This window comes from Seriola lalandi, unplaced genomic scaffold, assembly GCF_002814215.2.
Source record: "Seriola lalandi dorsalis isolate HSWRI2012SDOR001 ecotype SW California unplaced genomic scaffold, Sedor1 jcf7180002054346, whole genome shotgun sequence".
Lineage (NCBI taxonomy): Eukaryota > Metazoa > Chordata > Actinopteri > Carangiformes > Carangidae > Seriola > Seriola lalandi.
The window spans coordinates 34,160-46,427 of NW_019524899.1; the positions used below are offsets into that span (position 1 = coordinate 34,160).

Below are 12,268 nucleotides of genomic sequence, written 5' to 3' on the forward strand. Positions count from 1 at the left end.
TGATTTTCTTAGAAAATGTGTTGCCTGAACTTGTACTTATACCACGAGCCAATTTAGACTAAATGAATAAAAACATAACAAGGTGTACAAGGCTATTGGCAAGGTAAGAAAATATATTTAACTCCCACGATGAGCTACTTTCCTACAGATAAGTGGAAGGAAAACCTACATTTTCTGGTGTTTTGGCAAGCGTTTACATCCCACAATCACAATACCACCAAATTAAATCTAATCCATAAATTTGGCCACCCCTGTGCCTTTAAAAGGAAACTCTATGGTGAAAGAACAACATTCCAGTTTCATTAGTTTACACTGCTGATATTAATACTATCATTACAATTGGACATGGTTTATTTTGACTACTATTACCACTAATACAATAATAGACCCTAATAGAGGCTGAGCGAGGGGGAAAACGGGCACAAGATCGACTTGGAGTTATTCCACCCCCAGCAGCTGCAGCGGGGCCCAGAGGGGTCAGACGTACAGTAACACTTGACCCCGAGTCTGTGTGTGTGTGTGTCTGTGGGTGTGTGTGTGTGTGGAACACGCATCCCACCCTCCCACCAACTCCAGTCCCAGCAGACCAGCAGAAAGGGCAGTAACCTCTGAAGGCTTTGTTTGGTTGGCCGGAGTCTGAGCATAGGCCCACCATTGTAAGTCTGGGGACTCCTATGCTTGAGCTCTTGTTTTCTTTGGGAAGCAGGAAATTGGATGACTGGCTACCTGCTACAACAACATCCTGTACTTGAGAAGCCGTCTTTTCACCCATACCCACCTATTATTTCCCTTTTCCATCATACGCAAGTGGTCAGCCAGCACGATTTTTTTCACTCTTTTTTTTTTTTTTTTTTCCTCTGGTCCTGGGGGCCCCGTGCGTGGGTTTGTCTAGGTTCCACTCAGGTTGAGATCAAATTGGCCCCATCCAGATGCTTCCGTTGAAAATAGTGTGCGGGGGCCAAATAGTTTAGCTTTTTGGAGCCCAACTCCACCTTGTCAAGTTAATGGCCCTTTGTGAGCTGCCTGGAATGACAGTGATGGTGCGCATAAACGAATGTTCCAATTCAAACCCTCAAACACACACATGTACACACACCCTCACATCTCCTTGGAGCTGTGTTAGTGCTTGTCAGGTCATTTCAGACTAATCACAGTGATCAGCGTCGGGTCTACAGGAGACCACTTGCCATTAGGATTACAGACAGGATCTAGGTGGGCGGTGATGAGAGCTGATTCCGATCGGACCTCAGGGAAATCTGACCCACATATGAGATATTAATGAAGATAATTATGCCATCATTGGAAAGGCTTTTGAGTAAAGCTTGCTGTGTCACAGGAGCTCTCAAAAAACACCCATAATTCCTCTTAATAAGATTTTTCGCGCCTACCCCCATACAGGAAGATTTCACTGAACTGTGAGACTGTTTTACTGCACCTGGGACCATGTGACTGATGCCCAGGGGCGCATGTGCACAGGTATGCACATAAGCCTAATTTAGCCTAATTATCAGAATGAATTGCCGTTTTGTTTCACTTCATTTTTCAGTCTGACATAATGCGCATTTTTGCTTGGAGGACGTTGTTGTATTTCAGTAGCAAGTGACATAATCGGTCCTGCTGGTATCACTTTCAGTCATCAACTTGCTGTAGCGGTTGCTAACAGCAGTTAGCCACTTGGGGATAGCAAAACAAGCTGTGAACACAACATTGACATTGTGACTCTGCTAGCAAGGAGTTTCCTGTTTGCACATCTAGCAGAAAACATAATATTGGAGCCGTGTTTCTGGTGATTCACCTACTTTGGTCCTTTAGCTGCTAAATGCTCTGCTATGTTCAGCAGTTTGGTGCAGGCCAAGTAGTTTACAGTGGGTTTATTGGAGCTTTTCCCGCTGAAAACAACTGCCTGTCATGGCTGCAAACAGGGTTGATCAGGTCGCAAAACCAAAAGTCAGGTGATTATTATTATAAGTCATTTGACTCTGTGTGATTATAAAAATATTGACTAGTGCAGCTTTAATATTTGTCATGTTAATGACGTTGTTATGTCTGTAAGTCAACCTACAACAGTCTGTACAGCTGCATCAGCCTCATCCATGCTTGTCCCCATTTTCATGGTCACCATTTCTCTGGCTCTGGCACAGGAAGCTTGTGTCCTTATTATTAATCATGGCTACAAAGGCTCTGATTGGCTAGCTGTTTTTCCAACTGAGGAAATAGCCACCAATGAGCATAACATCAGACCTGTTACACCTGACTCAATTAAAAAAAACAAAACCTAATATATGGGTGGCATCTCTGGAACTAGGCTTAAATAATATTTCATGCTTAAAAAGACATGCAAGTACACAACTATACATGCATGATTGATTACCTTTGATGTCAGCTGCTAACATCAATAGCAAATGGAAGCAAACTTAGCAAGTTAATATCTGACCAAATCGACTACACATGATAAAACCGTCAGCCAAGGAAACCTACTGTTCAATCATAACTCGGTTGTTATGGTTGGAAGAAATTATCAAGATATTTTCCCCATTTTGCAGCAGATGATTTATTCTATTTGCAGAAACAGGCAACATCTGTGTTTTATCAATAATATTCAAAATGTATAAAAAAAGAATAGTAAAAAATGTTTGACAGAAAAAAAACTATATTCTAGGTGAAGAAACTAACAAAATGAAAAAAAACAACATCTGATTCAGAGGCACTTATGGCTTGGCAACACTTGTGCAGTCTGAGTTTTCCCAGGTGGTTGTAGTCAAGCGTCAAAGGCCGTGATTACAATATTGGAACCAAAGGGGATACCCTCAAACACAATCACATCACGGTCTGATAAGTCATCACTGGCCTTAAAGCCACTGTATGACTGTACAACGAGCGCAAGTATCATCTCTGCAACAAGAGGTGGCCTCTAAAAACAGTATTTAGTACTTATCAATAGTGTATCAAAATGCAGTTCATTATGGACAGAAATCAACTATTTACAACAGAAAACAAAAAAGGAGATGCTCAGTGATTTCATCTTGGGAATAATGAAAAAAAGTCTCTAGAATTATTTGATTCTTGCAGCTTTCCAAAGAAATGAGCAAAAGTTGCATTGTGCTGCATCAGTGTCCAGTTGACCCCAGTCTCTTTCTGTGTGCTACAGGTGATCAGCATCTCCTTTTCATTATGCTCCACCCCCTCCCCCTTGTTCATTCAGAGCTGGGCGAGGCAGCCGAGTCTATGTCGTCATTTTCCAGGTCGTTCGGGGAAGCCGACTGTCCTCCTTTCACCCTCTTCCACTTCATCCTCCGGTTCTGGAACCACACTTTCACCTGTGGCACAGAAGCAAAATTGTTACCTTAGAGATTATAATGTCACATTAATACGGACAGAGCCAGATTAAAACCATTTTAAAAAGGGACTGCGTTTAACAGTTTTATTATAGTGTCATCAGCATAAACTGAGATAATTGTGATAAATTTGCTTCAGACATAACTTCCTGGTGTTCCACCTTTGTAGTAATTTAATATTAATGCAGTTGAACATTAACCTGCAACTATTTTAATAATTTATTACTTAAAATTAATTAAAAATTCACTGGTTCTAGCCTGTCAAATAGGAATATTAGCTGGTTTTCTTTGTCCTCTATGAAAAATAAATTAGTTGTAGCGCTACTAGTGTATAACAGTTAATACTATGAATAAATACTGAGCTGCATAAGAACTTAAAACAATAAGTGTCTGTAACACACAGATACAGTGCAGAATGTGTTTTTTCACCACATATGAACCTGTAACAGGATCACTGTGGCTGTTCTTTCTGCTTTGCAACATGGTCAGCAGAAAAATGGACAAATAATCTCCCACAAATCTCCCAGCGCAGTATATAAACTGGCTGGGTTTGGTTGGCCTTGCAAGTTGCATGAATTGTCAGACTCAGTGTCAGAGCTCAGCTCAATTCTGGCTCAGAACCTGTGCTAGTGCAGGCAGAGAGTATCGTATGGACAGCAGGTCAGAAGAGTCAGCTATCAGGATGTCAGCCTACACAGGACGTAAGTTTACTCACAACGTGGATAGTGCTCATTTGTATCACTGCATTGTTCTGAAATGAGAATATCATGCTTTAACTGTCTGGCCAAGAACAGCAGTAAAAGCATACACTTCCTGAGAGTTGGGAAAATTCGAGGGAAAAGGTGGCAGAAACTTTAGTTACATCTGCAATGGAGAACCCTCAGCCAGGGTGTTATACACTTATTAAACATGGTAGCAGACTGCATGACCTGTGCTATATAACTCATTTATAACAACCAGTCCAACAGCTACTATGTAGATCATTCATTCAATAGTGATACAAGGCTCAGTGTCAAGTTAAATCTGAGCTTGTGTCATGCTTAAGTTACGAAGTAATGAATGTTTCTATTTTGGATATTGCAGCTTTTAAATTTGCTGAGTGTTAAATGGGTATTTATGGATTGACTAAACTCTCCAGAAACAACAATGTGTTAGTCCGTCTCTCAATACTTTGGTTCCCAGCCCCAAGCCCACGGACTCCCACTGAAGATATGACTTTATGTTATTTTTTTAAGGTCCAGTTATTTCCTTAAAAGGCCAGGCACTGTAGTTTTTGTTGTGCATTTGTTGGGGACTATTTTCAGCAGCTGATGGATACACATTTGGTGCCCTACTGCTGTTTACTGCAGCAGGATGTTGTGTGTGAGATTGAGTCGGCAAAAGTTCCATGTGTGTATTTATGGTAATGAAGGAAAGTCACCCAGTGCAACAGTGTGGCTCACTGATGTGCTTTTAATTGTTTCTGCACAACAGTGGAGCTCTATGGCTCAGAGGAATGAGATATATCCTAGGATAAATTTGTTGTAGGTTTGCGTCTTCTATGGAATTTGTTGTCAGTAGGAAAATTAAAACTATCACCAACATTATGCTTTAAGGCAGAAAAAAAACAAACATTCATACCTGTTGAATTAGGTCATAATGCAAAGAGACAAAGCTCAATGCTCTTTTACTTAGAAAAGCACACACAGTAAGTTAAAAAACGTGTTAAAAGCATCTACATTCAATCTATGAGGTGATTGTTGCAGTTCATATCTCTGTTTCTCTGTGGCTGTCCAACCTGTGTGCAGTTTAAGCTGGATTTCTGAGGTCAGGGAAGTGTTGGGTGACCTCTGTACGTCACACTGAGCATCTCCCCCTTCATCTCTGAGACTCAGATGAATCTGTTCCCACATACTGCAGCCTCTTCGTCTCCGGGTTCCTCTGCTCATCGTGACTGATTGAAAGGACGGCATATCGCCAAAGAGCGTAGGATGAGTTGGAAAACACCGGCAAGTTGCAGTGGGAGCTCTGAGTGAAGATGGAACCTGGCTGCATGTGCGGTTTGAGTGTGTTGGTCTCTCTGTACAAATGTGTGCGTGAGTGTGTGTGTGAGTGTGTTTTTCAGGGGTCTGCGAAATAGATTTAGCAGCAGACGGCAGTATGTGTGGTCACTGTGGCACCATGGCCTCATTAGGAGGAGCTGGGACACTGGGCCTGACAGACAGAGTGGGGCTTTATCCAGCAGCATCGACACATGTTCGCCCGATTTCATCAGGTCTGGAGCTGCCGCCCACTCATTAAAGCTGCATGTCATTCAGCTGCGACCACAGGATGAAAAGTATTCTGGAAAATATGCTTCATTGAAATTTAAATGCAACTCTGTTTATGCCATATTATCATATGTATAGTGAATATAGAGTCATTTCGAACACTCTCCACCTTAAAAAAATAGATGACGACCTTTTTAGAAGGTTTGTTTGTTAAACTTTTTCTGGTCCATTTTTTTTATTTTTAATTTTAAGATCCATGATAATCTTAAACCACTTGGGTTATTAAGGTGTTAGTTTAAGCTGGTGGTTTATTTTTCTTTTTATAGGCGAAATTTTCATTGGGAATTCTGCTGCTGAAAAGGTAGAATCCATTTTTTTCTCTCAAATCTTTTAGTATTTGTAACATAAACCTTTCTACAAAGATTTCAACTAGATTTTGGGGCTTCTGGTATAAAATATATCTTCTCCAAAATCGCATTACTGTTTTCTCATTATTTACCTCATTCCTCTTGCAGAGGTGTAAATACAAATAGATGTACAGCTACTGTGAAATGATAATCATTATCCTTTAACATCCTCGTGTGAGGGGACGGTGGTGTACCTGTCTCTCTGTGAGGTCCAGGTTGACGGCGATCTCGTAGCGGCGGAGCCTGGTCAGGTAGTTGTGGTGGGTGAACTCGGCTTCCAGCTCCCTCAGCTGCTCCTTGGTGAACGCCGTGCGCTCTTTCCGGGCCTTGCAGCTGGAGTCCACCTTAAAACTGGACTCCTGGATATCTGGAGAGAGAAAATGCGTTTCACACAAGCTGTGGGGTGAAGTTGCTCTTGCCCTGTTTGTCTACTTCTCAAATAGTTCTCTCAAAGAAAACACACTCTATGTTATTTCATCGAGGGTTATGCATATATTCCTTCTTTTTTTTTTTAAAATCACATTTGCTTAAAACAGAGCAAAAATAAATACAAAAGGTTTTACATATGATGGCACCACTTGACCGTCTATTTTCACTTTATTCACAGCTAATCTGATTTGAATTAGCTGTCCATTAATTTTGTGACCAGCCCCTAGTTGACTATTAAAAAGACCTTAAGGACCTTTCCAACCAACAAACTACAACCTCAAAGACTCTTTAGTGGGAGGCCCCTCATATAGTAAACACCAAAACCAGCACTTTAAAAAGAGACCACCCTGACCTGAGCGTATGAGCCCTGTTCACCTGTATCCTTAGTATACAGTGAGCATGCAAGTACATATGTGCATGTGTTTTTTTGCTTGTACTCTGCCTGTATGAAGATATAAGTATAAATTTGTGCATTTGTACATTCATTCATGGTGTGTGTGAGAATGTGTCGGCACAGGGCAGGGGCCACCAAACCAGCCACAGAGGGACTGAGTTAGGAGAGGAATGCAGCGGAACATCGTTAAAGCCTCTAACAAAAGAACAAAGGTGCGGATGTGTCCAGGTCTGAGTACTATGTGGGTGTGTGTGTGTGTGTGTGTGTTTGTGTGTGTGTGCGTGTGTGAGAGATTTCCAACTGGAGCACTCAGGGGAGATTCACATTAACTCATCTCTGCATGACAGCAAATACATCAGAAAAAAAAGCGTGAGATGTCTCTATGAATGTGGCAGTGGGGTTAATATTTCATAAGACAAGGGATGTGCTAAGATTTATAGATTTCTCTGCCTCCATATTCCCTGTTAAAGGTGAAATTTTAAACCTCATTTACCAGGGTAAGTACAAATGAAAGCTACCTGATCTGACTTTCAGTAAAACTTCTCTTGTGTATGAAAAGGAATGAGTTTTTTGGTAATAATTGTGCATTGGTAGCGACACTAGCAGCTGATGTAATCTCTAGAAAATGGTTCTAATTTGTCAAAGTGAGAAGTTTTTCTTGGTGCTTGCCAGAGCACCGGGCCAGAACGTGAAATGGACTGCAGTACCTGGTCCAGATGTGACTGGGCAGACCAGGACATGTGTGCGCATGTGAGCAGTTTGTGCATATCTGCTTAACGTGTGCAAACGCCAGGATGTGTGTGCTGGAGTGCCCATGTGTCACACCCGAGCGAAACCCTCTCACTCTGGTTTAAGTGTCACTAATGACACGCTGCCCTGAGTGTGCTGGTGCTGCCTGGCCTCGGCAGGTCTGGTCTGGAGCTGTGCCAGGCAGTTTTAGTTAGACTGAACACCTGGCAGGGGCACACACTGGCTCTCACTAAACAGACCCCCAATAAATATCCTGCACAGCCAGAGGCCGTAAACTTGCAGGGAGAAGGCTTCTGCACCCAGCAGGGTCCCAAAGACAAACAGCATTTGGTACCTTTCTTTTGGGCGGATGGTGCAAAAGCAGTTCGTCTTAATCAGGACTGAATTAAAGCTGCTGTAAAGTCACGATTGTTTTAAAGTAAAAACCCCAGGCGAAAATTACACGTTTGGCTGATCACATAATTTGCGTGTGTAAAAGTGGGAGCCGGGATATCACAATGAATTAGAATCTTTTATTAGTTACACTATTAAAACCCCTTATTTACGGTTAGTAAACAGTATTCAATTAATGAATGGTTAATACCACATTATAACACTTTGTCATGTATCTGTGAGCAGATATAAGATTATCTATAAGTGTTTACTTATATGCATGAATGGGTAAATTTTACTTGATCACATAAATTATACATAATTTATTTACACATTTATCAACACTTTTAAACCCACCTGTGATTGATCATATGTGTGTGTAAAATGTTGATAGATGCTTTATAACATACTGTAATCATCACGCAGGCTTATGCTTTTATTAACTGTTTATTCGTAATGGAGTTATATCATAAGAGGAGTTATAATTAGTGAAAAATACATTAATAAAAATAAGTGTAACAAAATAATGTGAATTTTAAAATGTCCTTATATTTGCTCACAACTATATCATAGTATGCTATAAACCATTTTTTAAGTGTTTATAAACTGGTAATAAATGTTAAGAGGGTGTAAAAATTAAGTGTTAATGTTTCGTTTTATAATTAAACTGAATTTTTTTATTATTCATATGTCAGTTTATCAGAAATTACAGAGAACATTAAGAAATATTGATATAAATAATAGTAATATGATAACACTAATAATATTTTTCATAGCATGTTTACTTGCTAATAGCAGAATGTTTACACGAACGTCTCTTTCTCTCGTTACATACTGTACTGTATTATAAAAAATACTGATCAAACTTTGGATTGAAGTCAATATCAGATAGCAGAGTGAGTGCAGGGTTTTGGACACGTCTCTGTGAAAGCACCACATTTTCATATCTGTATAAACACACACAGATACGAGCAGACTGTGTAGCAGCTCTGTCTGTAATGTGAATGCCTTCAGGACATTTTCCTAATATATGCTCTTCTACCAGCTTGAGCCATTCAAGACTGAATGGCTCTTTTTCTGAAACCAAGAGCTGATGTAGTGGTCAGACATGTTGCATGCACTCAGTGGGAGATTGTGTTACGGCTTAACGACAGGAAAATGTCAATGGATAAGAATGTAAAAAGTGGGCTCACAGGCAAGTGATTTTACCAGACGTGGTCTGGCATGTTTTCAGTGTAGTGAGTGGAGGTTACAATAAGGTAAGGAAGGGAGGGAGGGGGGAGAGGGGGTCTACACTCCCCCACCATCTTCTTCAATTAGGATTGTGTCTGTTGCAGATACAGGCCATGTAGATATTCCCCAAATAATTATTTGTGCTCTTTCTAATCTGATATACTTCAATTTGTTTGGACAAACTTTAATCCAGTTATACTCTGTTATAACTTCAGTGACAATATCTGGACAGTTATGCATCATGCAGCATATTAAACTCAACATTAAGATTTGTAAATGCTGAGTCTCACTGTCCATATGATTGAATCTCATTTAAAATATATACATTTTTTAAGCCAAAATTTACTAGACAACACAATGCTCTCTTGTATTTACTGCAAACATTTTCTTTCTTATTAAGTGCATAGGTTTAACCATCATCTTTGCAGTTTAGAAGAGTGTCTGAAGGAATGGGATGAATTGTGAATGCTGCAGATGTGTTGGACGTTGTTTTATTTTCATTCTGCCAGTGCGAAATTCAAAGTATTTAAACTTTCACACCTTTAGATGCAATTTAAACACGAACATTTCCTTTAGCCTGTTGCTCTTGCTATAAATATAACATGTAAGACCTTCACAGATATAGTTACTTTTTTCTTCCTGTAAGTAAGTGTGAAATATGATAGGAGGGATAAATTACACTGTAATCCAAAATGCATACAGTGCTAACAACACCATTCTTACCGTATATGAGGATATGCAAGGACATGGAGCTCATTCTTTTGTGGCAAAACATGGTGAAGGTAGCATGTAATATGAATACTATCATCTTATGTCTTCTGGTGTATTTATTACATGATCTCTTTATTGTTTTCAATAGTTAAAAGTTCTTAAATTAACAATCATTTGCTCTTTTATCATCAACTACAGTGGGATTATGTGTGAATTTATTTGAACGATTCACTTCTGAGACTTATAAATCAAATAATAATAAATTCAGTCTGAAGCACCTGTGATGCCTTTTAACACTTTTCCCCCCATAACCCTGATGTCATTTTTTTTTTACCAGCATCATGTGGCTGTGACTGTTATAAAACAATGGTCTATTTCCAACGGATACAGGAGCGCAATGAAACGTTCAGATGCCTCGTTAATCATTTCAGCATTTTGTAAGCCCCCGAACAATAAGAGGATGCAACTGTTACTTAAAGTGTGTGTCTCGAACACAAATGTCTCGTCACCTACTCACCTTTCACATAGTGATCTGGTGAGAGTGCAGCTTTAAGATGGAAATAGAGGGAATTTGTGTCAATGCCAGCTGTGATATAGGGCGAGGAAGAAATCCTTAACCTTGACATATCTAAATGTTCAGGAGCAACAATGTCCGTATAGCATTTTTTACACTTGTCTATTGTTGCAGAGAAAATAATGGGAATCAATTTTTTCATTTCTAATCCAAGTAAATTAAGAAATTTTGCCAGATCAAGAGTTGAGCTGATTCCTTGGAACATTTCCATGTTTCCTCCCCATCTCTTCTCTATATTTCCACCACCACTATACACCAGTGTACAGTAGGAAAAAGAGGAATGTCCATTCTGATTTTTAATGCTCCCAAATGTGCATTTTATTAATATGTGTTTTCCTTTTCTAAGCCTCCTGTGATGAGCTTTTGGATGCTCTTCTTTTCCCTATAAACCAGAACACCCCAGCTGACTCCCATCAATCACAGCGTAAGCCTTACTCACCTGTGACATCTCTCTTCCTCTTATTGGAGCTCTTCTTGTCTGAGTCGGCCGACGCCACGCTTTGGGGTGAGTATTCTCCCTCCAGGCACCCGGGCACGGTACCTGGCAGCCTTTCTCCCCCTACACTGTCCAGCTCAGGCCCTCCACTCCCGCCGCCACCTACTACTGCGGGTGCGACGACAGGCGCGCAGGCCTCGGGTGCTCTCACCCTTGTCTCACAGGGGTTGAACTGCCAGTCAGCTCTCTGGTAACCCCCCTGGCTCTCTTGGTAGAGTCTGTCGTCTCGGGGGTAGGCTGCGTGCGGCGCGGTCGGCACCAGGCAGGAGCTGGAGAAGTCTGTGTAGGCCAGGAACTCGGGCTTCTGGTGAAGGGAGAAAGGGCCTTGCTGGTAGGGCGACTGGAGGTTTGCTCCCGGGACCCCTGAGTGTGGATTCCTCATGCAGCCCCAGATGGGACTGCTGGGGTGGGCGCTCCGCATGCAGCTGCTGGCTGGCTGATCCATGGTGATGCAGAAACACTTCACACACTCTTCAATAATGTCTTATTACAAGTCTTTTCGTGGTGAGGAATTTTAAAGCCCCCCCTTTAGAAAGTAAGTTAGGTCTTGAAATCTGTATCACTTCTGAGAAATATCCAGTCCAGCTGACTAAATGCACATCATCGTTTCACTGCATCCACCGCTGGAATACTCACTGCTGTCAGAGGCTGTTGACTCTTCCACAGTCCAGAACGCGTGAGGATAGACGCCTTCCTGTGACAACGTGTTTCCCTCTCTCTCTGGGAGCATGTGTGACGTCCTTTGGAGCACTCTGATTCCTGACACACTCTCACACACTTTCTCCCCTGGTCCTGCACTCACACACACACACTCTCTCTCCCTGACTGATCTGAGTGGTTTGTGGCTCGGCAGGAGAGCTGCATCCGCAACTGCATGACTCCCCTTCTCGGGCTGGCTGTTTTCACAACTCTTCTAAGGCATTCTTGACAAGTGAGCCCTCCTCCTTTTTAAACGTATAGGTGGGAAAGAGTGGCAAGTTTATGGAGTGTAACGTGAGATTGCAGAGGAGGAGCCCTGCCGGCCACATGTTGGTAGTACCCTCCAAACAACCCTGCTTCATCAACTATTAATCACGGGGGAAATTTTATATGCACATCTAATGGGCTTTCCAGACGTGGGGCTTTTTAAAGGGACATTGTCTGTAAAATATAAAGCGAGCACCCACCCACATGGGAGCTGTGGACCTCGACTTATTTCAGCTCCTTAGCACTTTTCTGACACCCAATTTAGTTCCCTTTTTTTGACACCCTTTAGAGGAAAGTTAACCCTAACCCTTTCCCTCTGCACCCCTGATCCCTGCCTGTCCTGTCCAATCTA

General features: G+C 41.4%; 1 protein-coding gene across 1 annotated transcript; it reads right to left on the reverse strand.

Annotated features, from left to right (window-relative positions):
• Positions 1-2,535: 2,535 nt before the first annotated feature.
• meox1 (mesenchyme homeobox 1) lies at positions 2,536-11,871 on the reverse strand. The gene is made up of 3 exons (XM_023407749.2): positions 10,894-11,871; positions 6,186-6,358; positions 2,536-3,317 (listed from the first exon to the last, which is right to left on the reverse strand). Exons 1-3 carry the CDS (start codon positions 11,393-11,395, stop codon positions 3,195-3,197), a joined length of 798 nt encoding a protein of 265 aa, XP_023263517.1. The 5' UTR covers positions 11,396-11,871; the 3' UTR covers positions 2,536-3,194.
• Positions 11,872-12,268: the final 397 nt, after the last annotated feature.